This window comes from Cyprinodon variegatus, unplaced genomic scaffold (genome assembly GCF_000732505.1).
Source record: "Cyprinodon variegatus isolate N-32 unplaced genomic scaffold, C_variegatus-1.0 Scaffold1, whole genome shotgun sequence".
NCBI lineage: Eukaryota > Metazoa > Chordata > Actinopteri > Cyprinodontiformes > Cyprinodontidae > Cyprinodon > Cyprinodon variegatus.
Window position 1 is genome coordinate 2,379,495 of NW_015150454.1, and position 18,429 is coordinate 2,397,923.

At 35.8% G+C, this 18,429-nt stretch overlaps 1 protein-coding gene across 1 annotated transcript in view; it reads right to left on the reverse strand.

The window, feature by feature from the left end:
• LOC107100104 (myoferlin-like) overlaps nucleotides 1-18,429 on the reverse strand; it is a 29,261-nt gene that overhangs the window by 6,961 nt on the left and 3,871 nt on the right. The window contains exons 6-38 of the mRNA XM_015398503.1: nucleotides 16,335-16,504; nucleotides 15,872-16,000; nucleotides 15,537-15,599; nucleotides 13,852-13,902; nucleotides 13,708-13,738; nucleotides 13,507-13,622; nucleotides 13,291-13,417; nucleotides 13,091-13,194; nucleotides 12,947-13,015; nucleotides 12,815-12,858; nucleotides 12,628-12,710; nucleotides 12,337-12,372; nucleotides 11,037-11,161; nucleotides 10,829-10,942; nucleotides 10,533-10,710; nucleotides 10,292-10,416; nucleotides 10,098-10,207; nucleotides 9,811-10,003; nucleotides 9,547-9,702; nucleotides 8,527-8,658; nucleotides 8,272-8,435; nucleotides 6,595-6,709; nucleotides 6,211-6,313; nucleotides 5,560-5,699; nucleotides 4,492-4,656; nucleotides 4,167-4,254; nucleotides 2,349-2,426; nucleotides 2,061-2,242; nucleotides 1,797-1,964; nucleotides 1,624-1,725; nucleotides 1,361-1,522; nucleotides 395-560; nucleotides 232-302 (exon numbers count right to left, since the gene is read on the reverse strand). Coding sequence (XP_015253989.1) covers nucleotides 232-302; nucleotides 395-560; nucleotides 1,361-1,522; nucleotides 1,624-1,725; nucleotides 1,797-1,964; nucleotides 2,061-2,242; nucleotides 2,349-2,426; nucleotides 4,167-4,254; nucleotides 4,492-4,656; nucleotides 5,560-5,699; nucleotides 6,211-6,313; nucleotides 6,595-6,709; nucleotides 8,272-8,435; nucleotides 8,527-8,658; nucleotides 9,547-9,702; nucleotides 9,811-10,003; nucleotides 10,098-10,207; nucleotides 10,292-10,416; nucleotides 10,533-10,710; nucleotides 10,829-10,942; nucleotides 11,037-11,161; nucleotides 12,337-12,372; nucleotides 12,628-12,710; nucleotides 12,815-12,858; nucleotides 12,947-13,015; nucleotides 13,091-13,194; nucleotides 13,291-13,417; nucleotides 13,507-13,622; nucleotides 13,708-13,738; nucleotides 13,852-13,902; nucleotides 15,537-15,599; nucleotides 15,872-16,000; nucleotides 16,335-16,504 — 3,860 coding nt within the window. The remainder of the gene's footprint in view (nucleotides 1-231; nucleotides 303-394; nucleotides 561-1,360; nucleotides 1,523-1,623; nucleotides 1,726-1,796; nucleotides 1,965-2,060; nucleotides 2,243-2,348; nucleotides 2,427-4,166; nucleotides 4,255-4,491; nucleotides 4,657-5,559; nucleotides 5,700-6,210; nucleotides 6,314-6,594; nucleotides 6,710-8,271; nucleotides 8,436-8,526; nucleotides 8,659-9,546; nucleotides 9,703-9,810; nucleotides 10,004-10,097; nucleotides 10,208-10,291; nucleotides 10,417-10,532; nucleotides 10,711-10,828; nucleotides 10,943-11,036; nucleotides 11,162-12,336; nucleotides 12,373-12,627; nucleotides 12,711-12,814; nucleotides 12,859-12,946; nucleotides 13,016-13,090; nucleotides 13,195-13,290; nucleotides 13,418-13,506; nucleotides 13,623-13,707; nucleotides 13,739-13,851; nucleotides 13,903-15,536; nucleotides 15,600-15,871; nucleotides 16,001-16,334; nucleotides 16,505-18,429) is intronic.

Here is an 18,429-nt window from a genome sequence, read left to right on the forward strand (position 1 = left end):
GATTGGATCAGTGCTTGAGGATTGAGCTAAGATACTTTAGCATCACTACTTAAGGTGCTTCACATGCATTTTACAGTAGGCTATAAGACCTTGGTAATATTTGTTATTTTGAACTATTTTACTGGTTTGATTCATCTTTATTGCAGCTTCCCGTTGCCATATTCTAAATCTGGTTTGAAATGGGTGTTGTATATTTACAGCAGTAACTGTATATTAGAAAGTTGTATTTACCTGTGTTTTTAAAAGGATTCCCTCATCAATGTCTATGATAACATCTCCTTGGGGTGCAGTTATCAGTTCCACTACAGAGTCGATAGAAGGAAAAACACATGATGAGTCTAACTGCAAGGAGCTAAGAGTAAATTGTGAAAATGTCATAGATGTGTTAGAATACCATGGGCTGACATGCAGAGATCATTGTTAGGACGGTATGGATCACAGCGGAAATGCTCCAGGCAGTCAATGGTACATTGACCCACCACTGGTTTTCTGCCAAATGGTCTATGGTCAATCACTTTCAGCACAATGGGAGGGGTGTAGATCTCTTCTTTAGGGAGGAGCTAGGAACACAGCAGGAGATTACATAACAAACAGGTACAATCAACACAAAAAGGTTATTCCATGTCAGCTGTAGAAGCGTAAAAATAAACACAGTGAAGAAAATCTTAAGCTTGTTCTGCACCATTTGGCATCTTGTTGATTACCAGTCTAATTTGTTCCCTAAAGTAGCTATTTTGTCCTATATAACCATGCCATAATGATTGCATTTAATAGTATTTATCCTGGCAGTTCAGAATTGTATTTTAGCCATAAAACATCTCATATAGATTTTCATTTAACAGTATGTAACTTGTGGTAAAGTTTATTTCTGCTGATTGTGGTTTGGATACCATAAGGAACATGGCTTTTACATACAGATAAAAAACCAAAATGACAGATTTTACTATTTTAAAACTTCATTTGAATCTAAAACATGTGGCATGGTTTGGAAATTATCGTATTTTCAAGAATATGAAGTGAAAGAAAAGCGATCATTGTAGATCATATGAAAACAGGAGTAATGTCAAGGAATATTTGGATCAGAGCAAAGAGTAAATTTTTTGTCAGTCTTCTTGAAGGATTTTCAAAGTTTTTGTTTGATAACAGCAGTTTTTCAATGTTTATATCTCAAAATGTTTGTCTGTTCCTTTTAGTAAGAAAATTCACTCTAGCCAATTATATCATAGTTCAAGCAGCTCAGTTTGGGTGGCGTTACATTTTGTTTTTTTTGTTTTTTGCTTTCACCCTTGTAAAGGGAGTTGTTCTTTTCTACAGCCCCCCCAAGCTTTCTCCATAAATAAAGTAGATAAATAGTGAATACCACTTTGAGGAGCAGCACTGATCCTGGAAAGTTTGGGTGCTTTTTGAAGTTTTTAATTACAGCTGTTTGAACCATCTCCCCACCACATTCCACTGTCAGACTGGGGGAGGACACTGTGGCCACCTGGAAGGTCTTCATGTTCCTCAAGCCCCAAGTCAGAACCTGGCAGGAGAAAAAGGAAAGGTGGATTGCTAAGGTGGAGAAACCAAAGCAAGCCTCTTTGGCAGATTGACAGGTGTGGGTCTAGGAAGCTAATACAGTACCTCGATAGCAGTTAGTTGAACTACTGGTCTGATTCCCTGAGGTACCATGTAGAGTGTTTCCCCCCGCCGAGGGGGCACTAGAGGAAGAACTCTATCATCACCCTGTCAAACAGCCATGATAAGTCATTTGTACAGAAAGTAAACCTGAAGAGTATCAGCTACATTGTGTATACCTTCTCCTTCAGTATTAGCTCAGCAGCAACAAGCACCTCCCCAGCACTGTGACCTTTTTTGGTGACTGGAAACCACTGTAGTTTCACACTGGCAGACACACTTGGGCTTTTACTTGGGAGTTTTACCACAGGGGGGCACATGCAGTGCCCCATCGGTTCATCCTTGCCCTAGTTATCAAATCACATTTGTACACAATCATTATCAAATTGTATTACACATACCATGGAACTTTTTATGATGTTTAAATCTAATCTATAAAGAACCATTTGATCGCTGTCATATAGCTCAAGGACCACATCTGGGGGATTGCAGGCTATTTTTTGCGGGTCTCCAAAGATTTCAATGTCTTCAAAGATCAGAGTCTGGTCCCAGGTTGGGTTCAGGGTGGTTCTTATGACTTCTGTAGTCTTGCTCATATGTAGAAAGGACACATGGGCATAGGGATCTGGAGTGGAAGAAATGCAAAATGGTCTCATTTACGCAATCTAACAATTTTAACTTGTAGTGTGTTTAGATTGTCAGATTATAATTTTGATGTATATTGTCTTTACCAGAGAAACTGTCCTTGTCCATTGCACAGAGATTTCTCCCTTGGTAAACATACACCCTAAGGTGGTAAAGGTGAGAACCTTGAGGGAGAGGAGATTCTTAAAAATGCTGGTCTGTTAACCCTGACTAAGTTCACGGATCACAGCAGAAAGTCATTTTAGGCATTATACTGATTGTAGACATTGTGACAAAGCACCCTTAATCCTTATTAGAAACTATGGTACAGATGTGCAAATATATTCAAAGGATATTAATCCTTCTAAAATGTAAATAAATAAAAATAAAAAAATAACATTTAAATAAATCTTGGAGAAGAAACTGTTTTATTAAAAAAATGATAAATTTTTAAAACCAAATCAACAGTCCTAATCTCATTTGCACATAATTTTCCAATTAGAAGAATTAAAATAAAGCCTTGTTTTATTTTTCACTTTGATTGATAAGAAAATTAAGGAAATGTTGCTTAAAATTTCCCCATTTCCAGAGGGAAAAACATTACATGGCATAAAGCCTTTTTTCTGAAATAACAGTCTGAGAGGCAGGAAAACATGGAGTGCAAATTAGGCAGATGTGTCGTTCTTAATAGGTAAGGAAATTTCAAAAGAAAATTTATATTATTTCTCGAGTAAACATTCTTATGTCTACTATTAAAGCTAAAAATGTAAAAGACTTTAAAAAAGAGAAATTACTGGAAAAATGTGGTGCAGAAATTGGTTAAGGCCATTTCTGTATTTAAATCTTACAATTGATAGCAAAGGCATGTCATTTAACATGTACCACTCTGGTCCTTTACACCGCCTTTTACCATAATCAAACTCCCATCTGTGCCATTTTAACAACCTCTAACACCCCATCTGACAACTATATAACTGCATTTTTTTTACTTCAACTACATATAGTTTTATTTAATTATTCTATTTACTAGAGTCTTCTCAGCACATAAATGTACAGGTAGAAAAACAAACGAGTGCACATGCACCTAAACATAAACCTCCTATTCCTGCTGTAACCAGGTCAACCGTATTATATCTAAGTAAAAAATAATGATGAAATATTAAAAGCACTTTTATGTGGTCCTGTTTATATTAATGGGGACAGTGTAGTAACTATTGCTACTGCACACTGCATATCAGCAGTAAATAAACACATACTCTAACTAAACTAGGTGATCTAGATACAAAATAAACATACAAGCTTTAAGTGAAATGATTACTCTTTAAAACCATAAAGGTTTGAGCTAAATCATAAAACAGTGACACCAATTTCACAAAAAATATGTTGCTGTTTGCTCGGCCACTAGGAGCTTCAGTCCATCAACCGAGAGGAAGATGTGGAGCAGAAACCTTCCAATGAAGGAGGAAAAAGTCTTGAATAAGTTCGATTTATACACCTCCCAGTGTTTAAATATATATATAACAGCTGTAGTCTCTTATTTAACAGGAATAAGCTTTTTTTTTTATGTATTAAATATTTCACTGTGCTGTTTTATTTTCATGGCTGGGTTGCACACCAAATGAAAGAGAGATGCCAATGAGACCAGCATTGTTCATCTTATTTTATAAAAAAAAAATTTTCACTGAAAGGTTTACTCAAATAAAAGATTGAGTTCATCTATAGTTTTTTTTTTATCCCCCTGTGTCCCTGCAGTAAAAGCGGTTATTTTCAAGACATTTCACATCTGTAAAAGGCAACTGTAGCAGGCTCTCTGTAAGTGTGGAGACATGTTATCTTTTATTATAAACACTCAGCCATGCATTTTCAAAGAGTCTTTAATCAACATTTATGAGCTGGAGTTAATTTCATCAGACCCAGTTACTCACGGCGGAAGTGGCAGGAAATGGTGGGTGTGTTGGCACCAAACGGTTTGGGTGCATCCGTTTTACTGCCCTTTTCCTCAACATCAACCCCCTGTTAACAAAACATACACTTAGGCACTGAAAAGAACACTCAAGAGCTCTTTCAAGCATACTGTATCACGAACCATAGAATCAAGTGTAACATCAAGTTTCCTATGTTATGTGCCAGCTTCTTCCAGGAACTTGAGTATAATGAGAGGATGTGACCCAGATAGCATCATATAAGACCCATTGTCATGAAAGCCAGGTTATTTTGAAAGCTCACTTGGAGCATTTTAGCATGACTCACCAGTGCTCCTTCAAGTTTGAAGATGGCTGAGGCTCCAATGCAGTCCGAAGGGACCATCTTTCTCCTCCAGTGCCGGCGCCGAAAAGTGTCAGAGGAACGCTCCTTTCTGTGAAACTTCCAACCAATCAGAGAAGAGTATTCCCAGCCTTCCCCTGGTTCTCTTGTCTACAATAAAGAACATAAATGGTTGCAATTTTACAATACCATTTTGGTTACTGTCCCATGTTTATTTTATGTATTCATATTTCACTCTAAAAGCAGAATATAGTTGAAGTACTCCACAGCAGGTAAAACAGACAGAGAAACAGCAAAATTCCTAAAAACACTGACTTTCTATGTTTCCAAACATTGAGGCACTATTGGGGGATGCTCAGTGGAGCAGTGGGTAGCACTGCTGCCTTGCAGCAAGAAGGTTCTGGGTTCGGTCTTTCTGCATGGAGCTTGCATGTTCTCCCTGAGAATGTGGGTTCTCTCCGGGTACTCCGGCTTCCTCCCACTGTCCAAAAACATGACCGTTAGGTTAATTGACTTCTCTACAGTCTCCTTAGGTGTTTATGTGTGAATGGTTGTTTGTCCTGTTTGTCTCTGTGTTGCCCTGCAATGGACTGGCAACCTATCTAGGGTGAACCTCGCCTCTCGCCCATTGACTGCTGGAGATAGGTAACAGCACCCCTCGTGACCGCACTCGGGACAAGCGTGTCAGATAATGGATGGATGGATGGATGAGTCACTATTGGGAATTACTGATTCCATTTGTTCCATGGACAGGATAGGTTTAATCTTAAAGAGACACCTAAGATGAAAAGAATACATTTTACTACAGCACATCTATTGATTCTTATTTTTGTGACTATAGACAGGTCAGGTTAGAAGAAACATATAGAGCTGAATAACCTCATTTTGATTTCTGCATTCACTAAATAGAAAACATAAACCCAGAGTTTAAGATCACTAAGACAGCCAACGAGGAGCTGAGTATCAGACTGTCAATATATAGAAAATGTCAGTGAGGATAGGCCAGAACCCTTGTAGTACATGGATACATTCTCTTTTCCATGCCTTTCTCACTTTAGCTGCAACAACTTTTTCAGAAATCTTCCTTCTTTTTCGTTTTAGTCTCCTCCTGCGGTGATTGTGGTACATCTTCTCAGCTGGAACCCAGGATTCAGGTTTATCATCAGGGGGCATCGTAACTCCATATTCCCAACCTAGGAACACAAGATGTAGTTTATGGAGTGTTAAGTAATAATGGCACAAAATAGATGCTAAGTTGTTGTGAAGGATGCCAAGGCTTCTTGGGTAACTATTCTGGTTCGCTTCTTTTGCTGTCATTCATATTTGCAGACTGCTGCTCTTTTGCCAAAATAAAATACCAAATACTGTGCTCTGTTTTGGGAGCCCAGGGAATTTTCATATGCTTAGCTGAGGAACCAGGAAGTAAACAAAGGCTATACACTTCACTGAAGTACCTTTAGATTTGAAAGGAGGAAAACCTGAGTAAGACATTGGTGATAGAGAGGACCAATTGCTAATAGGGAATGCTTCTTTCATCACAGGAGACAAATGGGAATGATTTTGGTTAATTTCACAGTCATTTTCTTACTCATTGCGACATTAAAGGAGTATACGTCGTTAATGACGAATTGCTCCTTTAGAGTGTTTCAAGTGAAGGAACAGAGAGGAGAGGTTAGTTTCAGAATTTTTTTACAATCATATTACCTTTATCATCAACAGCTCGGTCTATATCACAGCTCCAACCATCGTCACAGCTCCAACCAGGTGGACATTCAAACTCTTCAGGACTCTGAGCTTTTTCTCCATTCTTTAAAACAAACACTGTTAGGTTTTTAACGTTTTCAAAGATTTTTTGAATATCAGAAGTTCTTGCAGTTCAAATGAAAATATGTATTAAATTGTTTGTCGTTTTTTTATTTACTACTTGCTCTCGAAAAAGGACTGTTTTTTTACAAAGTTGTTATTTTAGTGGTGTTTTTTTTTTTATTTATTTAAACAAGACAATTTTTCTTCTAAATAAAATAGTATTGAGCGATATTTGTGACATCTTTGGTAAACTGCTGGCGTTTGCAGTGTAAGGATCCTTACCACGTCTGTGTAAGGCTCTGCAGAAGGTTTCCACTCTCCGCCCGGAAGACGGGCTTCATTTTGAAACACTTCATCTGTGAACTCTGTGTGCCCTGCATCAGCTTCTGTCAACAGGCTGCAGGAAACACCAGCACACCACATCACACAAGTCAATGAGAGGCTCACACACAGACTGTGTGGAACAATGAAAAAAGATTTCACCAGCTCAGGAAGTCATTTTTCAGATACTGGGGATAATGTAAACAAATTAGAGGACCAAAATCTGGGAATGTACGGGAGCTCCTTAAACCATAACACTGGTTGGTGCTTACATTTTATTTGTATCCTGTAAAATTGGCTTTTTGTTAATAAAAGAATAATTCCTGAAAATAAAACTAAACTAACAACAGTAAAAATAAATAAATGAAAAACAAAAAACAAAACTTAAAGGGACCTGATCCCAGTTCCATCTCTTTCTGAGCAACTTTTGCTCTAACCTCCCCCAATTAGGGCAAAGCCAAATTCTGAACTTCTGAACTATCAACTTGTCATTTTCCCCAAACTTAGAAAGATTCAGAAATTCATAACAAATGTTAAGTTTACAGTAAAATTCCCAAAGGATTCTCAAAAAGCCATGTATACAGAAATGATCAAATTTAATAATACAACAGAAAATTTCAGAAAGAACTCAGAATTCGGATTTTACTTCCCAAAGTAATCTTAGATGACCATGAAACAACATTTTTTGTTAATTCATGTTTCTGCATGAAACATTTTTCCAGCTGCAAAATTTAAACCATAATTTTTCATAGCACTTACTGTAGTCAAAAATGTTACAGATTTTCACAGCCAAATCTATTTAAGAAATAATGTAGACTTAATAATGTCCCTAGATGTTATTTTTTTACCTTCAGTATAAAATCAGTTTGATAATACTGACCACTGACTTTAAGATATGTAACAAGTTTTATGCAAATCTGGCGATACTTTTGTTTGGGTAACTTAGACAATTTTCGAAAATGTAAAAATAATTGCATGTTTTGTCTCTATATAAAATAACGAGTGGTTCAGGATGATTGGGCTTTTATTTTAGCTATATGGTGGATGGTCTAATTGGTTATCTCTAAAGACTTGGAACTCTAATAATGATCAATCTTATTATGGAGGCTCCTGCATTTTCAATCATCTGAAAGTGTGAATTTTTAAGATAAAAGAGGACAGCCAAAAGGAGAAGCTGAAAAAACAAAATAGCAAAAGGCAGGATGTTAAAATAAAAGGCCCCTACAGGTATGTACACTTCTCTCAACTATGCTAAAAGATTAAACCTTTATACAAATAATGTCTGGTGTGTGTTTTGGGTCGAGACTTTCAGCACTCAGTGATATTTCTCCTAATCCACGCTGAAATATTTTGATAAAAAGAGTGGGAAAATGTAATTAAAATTTGTATGTTATACTTTCAGTCTGAATAGCCGCTGTGTTTTAGAATGTTTTAGGTATGCAATCCAATAACAGCCTCAGACAATCAAAAGCTTATTGCATTCTTCCAATGGACTAAGAAACATAAATTAAATTCTTCAAAGTACCCAAGTTAAAAGCGATAACGGGATGTTTGCACTCTGACTGTGCAATCTAACAATCTCCTATGACTGGATGGGAGTATTTGCTTCTATGTGATAAAGCCAGCCTCAATACATACCATCGCTCTGGGTCAACAAACCAGTCTCCCTCCCATTCCCATCCTTGTGGAGGCAGAAAGTGCTCTTTTTTAAGTTTCATTTTTCCAGTCACATCTGAGAACTTGTGGCGACCCACCAAGCCGGTTGTTCCCCACTTCCCAAACATCTGAACCTGGTTCTCATACTGCAGAAAGAAGGGAGGTTTGTTTGACAGTTAAAAAAAAAAAAAAAATCTACAGTATATTTCAAGGTGTCAAGAGGAGTCAGAGATGTACCGTTTCAGCGTACACACTGAAGTCTCCTTCTGAGAAGCTGTTGAATTTCTGCTCATGAGCAGCGAGGCCAAGCCACATATTGATGCACAACTGAACGGGGATCTTCACTCCTTTGTTTTTGTCCATGGGGTACTGACAAAGAAGGTATGCAACAATGAGATATGCAGCAATCTGGTTCTTACACAACCGGAGATTTGAGAAGATTCTGTGGCAGGCCAACGCAAAATAGCAAAATAGCTAGAAAGAGGAAGAAAAAGCTTTCTTTTGTTTCATTTGTAATTTCCCCCCTGAGGCAGTACTTTGAGAAATACCTTCACACTTCACTTAAAACTGAATGTTTTTGTCATGCACTTTTGCATGCAGTCCAATAAGTTTGGTGTTGGTCCTATCTTGCCAGGGCACCTTCTTCTACATTTGCTTTAGCCCCTACATATCCTGCTGCAAACTGGAGTCACGTTTTCTAATTTTTTATTTTTTTTTGTTCAAAAAGGGCTTTTTCCACTGCATAAAGACCAGGATGGTGGAGCAGTTGCATTCATCGAGAAATGTTCCTACCTGACCTCCGCCAGAGTTATCTCGGGCCTCTTGGTTGCTTCTACAGTATGATTAATGCCTAAATCTCCTGGTGGGTCAGCTGAGGATGGATGACCATGTTTAAGTAGGTTTGCAGATCCACCATACTCCTTTGCTATACTCAGGTTTAAAGCTGGGGATGTTGCTTTATATCTTAAACTTATATTGGACTCTTTTTGAAACCTTATTTCTGATTTTTTTTTGGTGTTTTTTTTAATATCACCTTATTTGGTGATTATCACATTTGATTTTAAAAAAAGAAAAAGAAAAAAATACAAACCATAAAAAACAACTTTCTGTTGGTCAAAAAAAATAACATACTAATAAATATAATGACGTTATGTTAGCAACATGATAAAAACTGAGACAGTTTAAGGGGAGTAAATATTTATGCTAATCAGTTTATACAGTAATGACAATTTCTACAAATGTTAGCTGTTCCTGTACCTTCATGAAGATGGTTTGAGTCTTTCCACAGTGTTTGCCACATGCTTGCTCACTGTAGTTAGAGTACAGGATCTGGTGCACTGGGACTCGAGCATATGCCACTCGCTTTTCTCCTCTCAGCATCCATATGACCACATCTGGCATGCTGTTCTGAGCCTGATGGATATGCAGAACTCTTTTTTTTAGTTTAACATCCTTTTTTATCCATTTAAGCAACATGTGATGAGTTATAGTCATTTAAGTTAATATAGAGAAAGAAAGGACCTCATCTGCAAGCAGCTTGATTCTGTCCAGCACCTCTTCAATGTTTCCAACAGCTGACTTGACATCCAGGGCCTCTTCTCTCATCTGACAGGCCGCCTCTTTGATACTGACTAAAGCAGCATCACGTAAACTTTTAATTTGGAGATCGAGGGCTGTGATGTTGTGCTGACCTTCCAGTGCTGGAAGTGGGTAGCTTTTTAAAGTAAAAGAGTTCATTTATTCAAAATATCCAAATTCTCAACAGTATAAGAAATAATTTCCTTCTGGAAATATGATTCATTTCTTACTTGTTGATGTTGTCAATCAAATGGTTGATGAGTCTGAGCAAAACCTCTGTCAGGCGTGTCTCAGACATTTTGGCCTGGATTTCTTTTTTCAGAAATGTGAGATGGGACTCCTGAAATAAATAACAAGGACAGGAAAACAGAGATTAATAATAAGGAACAGGATCTGTACAACTTAGATCTTGAACTCATCTCACCAGTTGGTCAGCAATAAAGAGGAGAATATTAACAGAATACAGGCGGTGGCTGATGTCCTCCCAGTATGACGTGAGAATCACCACTGGCTTTGTTTCGGCCCAGGGTAGGTAATAGTAGTGATTACCTGTGGTGATCCCAGTAAATACATCCAGTCATTTTTAAACACTGTTGTGGAAATTGTGTGACCAATACTAAAACACATATTCAGCAGTTTTAGATTGTGGTTTGTTAGTGACATACCATCAAATACAGCAAAACTGTACTGGGTGGTGGAGGCCAGTGGCTTGCATGAGGAATCCAACTTATTGCCGTAGTTACCCATGCTAACCTCGAACTGGATTGGCTCACCTGGCTCTTGGAGCATGCATGCACTGTGGAAAACAGCGCACAGGGAGTATTTCCTCCTGCCCTGATATTTCTGATTAAAGAAGAAAAGGGAACATTAGGGGTTCTTTTCATTTCTAACTTAATTAATTGTAATTTCAAAAATCACTGCGTGAAAGGGTGACCATTCATGATGATGATATGTTGTTTACCTGTGCCACTAGGATGTCATCACTGCAGATATCATCTACATTCTTATCAACCTTACCATCCAACTCTGTGGACAGTTCAACAAGGACCCTCCCCCTATAGGCAACTCCTTCTCCCTGGGGCACATAAACATATAATAAAAGCTCATTTATGTTTTACCACAATTAAAACATTATGGGGTCATCTCTAAATATGATAAGTGACTGTTACATTCCCAAAGTTGAGCTCGTCATAAGGGTCAGGCAGGCCAGTGAACTCTCTGGGGCTTCCGTACAGGTTGATATAGCAAGGTCCAAAAGCTGGGAGAAATCCCTCCTCTGACACTGAGGGGCTTACTGTAAAGCACCACATGTTCAAAACCACTTCAACACATTTTTATCTTTCAAACTATGAAAACAAGGATAATATTCAAAAACATAAACATATAATTAAACCAATGCTGATGATAATGTGTAGAATGAGAAACAGTGGTGATACTTAGGTTCCCTTTAGAGTTATTCAGGAGAAATTTACTTTATCAGCTAAATATCAACAAACTATGACATGAGGCTAATTATAGCTTTTTAAGTTCACCGACTTTTGACTAATCTGAAACTTCTGAAAAGGTACGGTCAGAAGAGGACAAATGTACAATTTTAAGAGTGGATGACAGTGAGATCAGAAAAGCGCTGGTTTTAGACTTATACTGTACTCAGGTTGTCTTTTAATTTGGATCTGCAAAGGACAATTTAACTGTTATGATTAAAAATAATGCTAACCACTATTAGCAACATAAACCATGTATATAATATTTATAGAAGCAATAGCTTAATTTAAGCAAAGACTGAAATATTATAAGATGAACATTGTAGAAAGTGCAAATATCCTTTTTTATAGCTCCAGATGCCTTTAAATTTTATGCAGAATAAGCAAAGTTGGATTTTCAGGACCAGGCTGAAGAGAACTGGCTGCTTTTCAAAATTGTAAACTTAAACAGTTTTAAGTGCAATGTGTTGAAGATGGTGCTTGTTCATGTGTTTAATAACTCAACTTGTTTTACCACATAAAAAAACAACTGATATCTTATCAGAAAAGGGGTTTTAAATTCACTTGATATGGCAAAGTGTATTAAAAAGTGTACCTGGCATATTATGATTAATTTCTTACCAATAAATAAAAAAAAAATAGGACCATGGTTCACTTTATCAGTCACATTGGGCTCACTTGTGAAAATTTTGATTTTAGCAGACCTTTGTGTCTGTCTTGGTCTAAGATATTTTCTTAATTATAAACAAAAAATCTCAATCTTTACAGATAAAAAGATAACATGTTTCATTACAAAATTTTTCTGGAGTAGAAACTTTGATTTTTAAGACAAGAAAGTCCTATTAAACCTATTGGTACTTTAGTTACATGTAATGTGCCTTATCAAAACATTGTATTTTGCTGTACCCTATGAGACTAAGATTGATTATTCATACATTTATGAATATGTTTGATCGCTATAAAATGTAAAGACAGTCATACATACATTCAGAGACTGTGTTGGAAATTTCAGTCCTGGCATCTGTTTCAAATGAAACAAAAAAAAATTTTATTTATATATATATATATATATATATATATATATATATATATATATATATATATATATATATATATATATATATATATATATATATATATATATATATATATATATATATATATATATATATATATATATATAGTTATATATATAGTTATATATATATATATATGCACAAGTTTTTTTGTGCATCAAGGTTTAAAACTAAAGAAAAAGAGAGTAAATCATAATCACCTTCAATCTCCCCACCGAAGTAAGAAATTTTGCTCAAATTCAAAAACGTTGTTCCAATGACATCATCCCTGCTTAGACGATCCCTTGTAGATGTAAACAAGAATAAATAATAATGATAATGATAATAAATAATGATAATTATATCAAAAATCAAAGAAATTGTCAGTAGATTAATATTTAGGTTTACCAGTCATACAAGGCCAGCTTGATGCGTTCACACATGGATGGGAACTTAGAAAAAAAAAGAGATAATTTTTTCATTAAAATGACTTTGCATTATGGGGTCCAAGTGACAAGCTGTAGTGTGGATCCCTCTTACTTTGACTTGTAGACTGAGGACTTGGTTCCACTCTGGGTTTGCATTTTTCTCAATTATTTTGGTGCAAAGCTAAACAACATTGTAATATTTTAAGTTAATAATATTATTCAAGCAAAAAAAAAAAATTATTCAAACAATAAATACCTTCTTTCCAGCAAAGCTAACTTCTAAATATGGATCAACCAAGTTCTTCTTATTTCCATCCCCTCCAAATACTTGCTTCACTGTCTGAACAAAGGCATCATCCACTGCAATGTAAAGGTGTAGAATTAGTTTTCTTGAAGTGGTCTGACTGAATAAAGCTAAAAGCAGAAGGAGAGTTTATGCATTTATATTTCCCTTACTCTGTGGCATATCCTCTGCACGATACACTTTAAGTCTCAGAATGGCCGATCGCATTGTGACACCGGCTGGAACCAAAAGATTACTCTCTATGTCATCCTGCTCCTCGTTTACCTCCCCTCTTTCACTCTGCAATCAAAAGGAAAAGAGATATGTGGGGTTTTTTTTATAAACATTTTTAAAAGCTGCTGTAAGTTGTGTAATAATGTTCCCTGTACCACTGTTTCAGCTCCAGTGCCCAGAATGCTAATGCTGACTTTCAGGTATCCTCTAGCCCCTGCGCTCGGTTCATCCAGATCACTCAGGAGGAGCCATTTTCTCATTATAGAATGACCTGGAAATTGAGGCGGGTATTTGTTTGCAAAAGTACATAAAAGAACTTGCCTGTCTCAAAATGCATTACTTTAGAAAAAACTGACCAGGTTCATTATAGATGTAGCCAACGTCCAACTAAGTTAAAAAAAAAAAAGAAAAAAAAGATTTGTAAGTAAAATCACCACTATCAAAAATACTGAAATATGTAACATTTGGTGTATCTCTATATTGGTATGTCATTGGTGTACCTTGAACTCTCCCATTAGACTGTCAGCTCTGAGGGAAAAGGAGTCATAAACCTGTAAAGAAAAGCAATGATCCCAAAAAAAAATAATTATTTATTTCTACTGAAGAGACAATAACTATAAAATACGTTTTCAACTCTTTTCCTCAGTAAGTTTGATATATTTTTAGTGGGCCTATTAACTTTGAAGATTTGAACCTGATCTTCAAAGATTCCGTACAAAGACTGCTAAATTACCTGTGCAAATAGTGGGTGTATTGCAGGTAATCTACAAAGACTCCATGTAAAAATATAGCGGGTTTAAAAGGGATATTTTGAGCACTCCTAATAATCTTGATTTTTGCTATTCAAAATCTTTGGGTATCTGAATCAGCTAGATTCTAATTAATAAAACAGATGGACACAGTAATTTTCCAGTAGTAAAATGTGTTTTGTTGGATTAATAGAATTTGTGAAATATACATTCAAACAAAATTTGAAAGGTTCATACATCTGGGCACCCTGACAGCCTGAATCACATTAACAGTTATTAGATCCTCTTTTTGCAAAAAATTGTAGCCTCCAGACGCTTACTATAGTTTCTAACAAGAGTCTGGGTCGTGAGTGAATGTATTTTGGGCACATCTTCCTTACCAAACATCTAGCGTTCAGTTAGAATAGTTTGATAGCTGTCAAGCATAGACAATCATAAAAATCATTCAACATCTGTTGGATGATTTCTATGATTTTCTATGATTGTCTATGCTTGACAACCAGTGATACTTACTAGGATGGCAATTGCAGAGTATTGTAGTTGTTGCTATGCAGGAAAACCTGGTTAGATTTCTGCAGTGTTTTAGGTAAATGATCTGCTGAAATATCAGCAATGATCAGGTTTTGGATTCAAACCTGTACCTTTGGATTCTGTAGCAAACTTTAACTTTCTGGCTAATTCTTGAACAGTATCCCCAACAATCTATAAATATTAAGGAGAATCCATGCAGCTATAAACTTTATTAAAATTTCAATTAATGGTGTTGACCACCCAGGCCAATAGCTCTTTTTAATCATGAGAGTAGCAGCTGTTTTTCTTGGAAAACTGTGTTCTATGATAAAATCCAATCTTTGTTTCATCAGTTCATAAAATAGACAGAAGAGATGAGCATAGAACCACTGTTAAAGGGCTTTTAAAAGGCTTGGAAATACATAGTTATCTTTGTAAAAGTTTAAAGAGCAGGACTAAAGTAGGAGCAGGAAACCTGGCAATAAAATTGCTATAGAGTATATGGACAATTAAATGGAATACTTGGAAGAGACCAAAATTATATCCTTAAAAGGTAAGAGTATATATACTAATGGTTTGAGGAATAATGTTTCTGCATGTCTATCTAAAACAGCAGTTCCAAACTAAAGTTTGGATGATAGAAGGACAAAGTCTGAGCTGTTTTTCAGGATATAGTGCTTGCAGATGACATACAACTGAAGCAAGGATGACGTTCGTTAGAATTTTAGAATAAACAAAGCTGGATTTCTCACTACACAGCCTCAGAATTTCAGGAGCAATATTATACAGCCTTTGGAGTGATTGTATGTTTGACTCACAAATAATGCAAAATCCATGTCTATATGGCAGCTAGAATACATTTACTATGAAGAATGATGAAATATATTTCCCACTGCCTTTTTCATAATAGAACCTTTTATACTCACTCGGAGACTGATGCTCTCTTCAAAGAGCTCAGAAGGCACCATGTTAAGATTGTAGAAAAACATCTGAAAGAAAATAAAAGCAAAATATTTATTATGTGGGATTATTTTGAAGGGTGTTTTATAATTTCAAAAGCCAATCAAAATACTTAGAAATGAAAAAAAAAATTTAAATTATTTTTTTAAGGCATGTACTTGTTAAAAAGGAATGATATAGCCTTTGGAGAAGGTTATGTATTGCTGATTAGAAAAAAAATGCCTCACATTTTTCTGAAGCTTGAGAATATTTGAGAAGCAAAGAAAGAGTCATAAAGAGTAGAAAATACCCAGCAGTTTACCTGGTCAAAGAAAGGGTTGTTTCCTCTTCTGATTCTAGTTCTGTGAGTCTGTCCACAAACATTTACTTTTACCACTGGCTTTACGTTGTTGCCTGGCAGCTGACGAGCCTCTATTACACGAATGCGAATCTAGATTTTAAAAATGAAACAGAAGACTAAATACATGTCATTTACTCTATACCTTTTTACTGTTTTACTGGGTACTTCAATAAAGCTGACAAACACGACCACTCAAAACTTAAAAGAAAAAAATACGTGAAAATCTGAAACACAATAAAACAAGTTTTTAGATTTATAAAGAATATTGACCTGTTTTTGGTTTATGAATGAACTATTATGAATATTAATAGCTCATGTTAAAGCTGGTGGAGTATGTTTTCATGATGCATGGAAACAATCTTAAATCGTAAACTAGTTGATGTTTGTGGCCAAACAGGAAGAGCAATTAAAACTCAGACAAAACCTGGAAGTCTTGAGGCTTGTTGGCCAGAATTTTTTGCCTCTTTTTGCTGTAATGGCGTGGCTTAATGGGTCGCTTTCCAGTCTGTTTTGTAGAAGAAGCCATTCCTGAATTATCAACCTGATCAGTTCTGGCCATGACATCCTCTCCATCATCATCATCCTCATTATTTCCTGAAAAAAATACAAAAAACAAAAACATTGAAGCAAATATTGCAACTATGCTTTGCCCTGTTCTCAGTTTCGTAGTTTAAACAGAATTGGCTCAATATTGTATAAAAATCAGTAAAACAGAATATTGAAAACTGTGGCGCTGGCAGTTACAGTTTGTAAAACCCAAATTGCCAAAGCTGTTTCTAGGCATCACATCCTGAGCAAAAAAAATTGTACAAACATTAAGCCCCATAAAACTGTTATCAAGTGTTTTAAACAGAGACATTTAAAATTTAAAAGGAAAAAGTCATTTTTTGCAAATTATTTGGTGTTTTATTTGTCAAAACTTTCTATATTTTCCCAAATCTGCATTTAAAACCCTTAAACATTTTACGAGGTTGGAACTTATGTTTCATTTAAAGTAAAAATGACTTGAATTTATTTAATTCAGTTGTGAGCAATGATTGTACACAGACCTTTTGCTTTGGCAGCAATCTCCAGAGTTTTGTTATTTTAGGACAAATTCATCGCTTTAACACAACTCAATCAAGTTTCAAAACAAGAAAGTACATTTTTTGACATTTTAGATCAGAAAAAGTAATTGCATAGTTGCTTTGACTAGTACCTAGCTACTTTAAATTCACTGCGTTACTTTTTTGAGAATTACTTTGTAACTATAGCTAGTTACTTTTTTAAAGTAACATTCCCAACACTGTTCATATGTACAGAAATAAACTTATTTGCATACTTATTGGACTTTTGAAAGGGTATGGAGTCATAAGTCAAGTATGAATCAGAAAGAGTGGTGGTGTTAAGGATTAAAATAAAGAGGAAGGGATATTATTAAATATGTTTCAGTTCCTCTCATCCCTTTCAGAAATATGCACTGAATCATACATAGAACGCAATACGGTAATATATCCATATATAGATAATGTTTGTATGCAGTATATTTACAATCTAATGAATTTTCAAAAATTATTAATTCAAAAAAGAATCAACTAAAAGACAGGTATTAGGAGGACATAAGCCATTAGGTAAAAACCAAGTGACTAGATCATAACGAAAAGAACATAAATGAAAAACCTAATTGACAAAACTAACGCAAAATGATGGAATCTGAAAAAATATAATACATCAAAAACAAACTACTGCAAAAACATGAGGAGATCATGAAATATCTACAGTGAGAGGAACATAGTTGATGCTAGTCAAATTGGGACTACTCCCTTCCTGAAGATGATAACAAAAAATCAAAATCATATGAAGGTGCATAAATGTTCATGTGTCGCATACAGTACACACGAAGCAACAATGTATTTATTTAAAACAATTTTGATCTTTCCTTTTGATAAAGCTTATAGTTGGAGTGACTGAGGTTTTCCTGAGCTATCTCTATAGTTATGCTGCTATAGGCTTAGACGGCTGGAGGACATAGGGACCCCTTTTAATCATTCTGCTTCATTCATTCATCTGGTCTGTTCCTGTTTGACTGTGACACCATCCTGGAGAAAAATGTCTGTTGTGCTACTGCCATCAACACCTTTGCTTACAGTTGTTGAAGCTTGGCCTGTTTTTCAGTGAAGTCCTGTTTCTCTGACTGTGACTAACTGTATATGATCTGTTTCATGCACTGACATGGGAGCTCCTCTGTCTGGCTGTGTGTTTCCTGGGCGTGGCTGCCTTTGGAGCGGGTTTACAGTTGCCTTTTGTATCTCTGCTTCTTTTTCTATGTCTGCTTCTATGTACACTGAGCCTTTTTCTGCTGGAGGTTTCTTCCTGTTATAAGGGAGTTTTCCTCTCCGCTGTCACTACAAGCATGCTTGATGTGAGGGATTGCCTTTGTTTCAATGAGTTAATGTAATCAGCTGGTTTTCCTTAGATAGGGGTTTTCAAAAATTGCAGTCAACTTAAAAACGTGAAGTAAAATTATTAGTAGTGGTAAT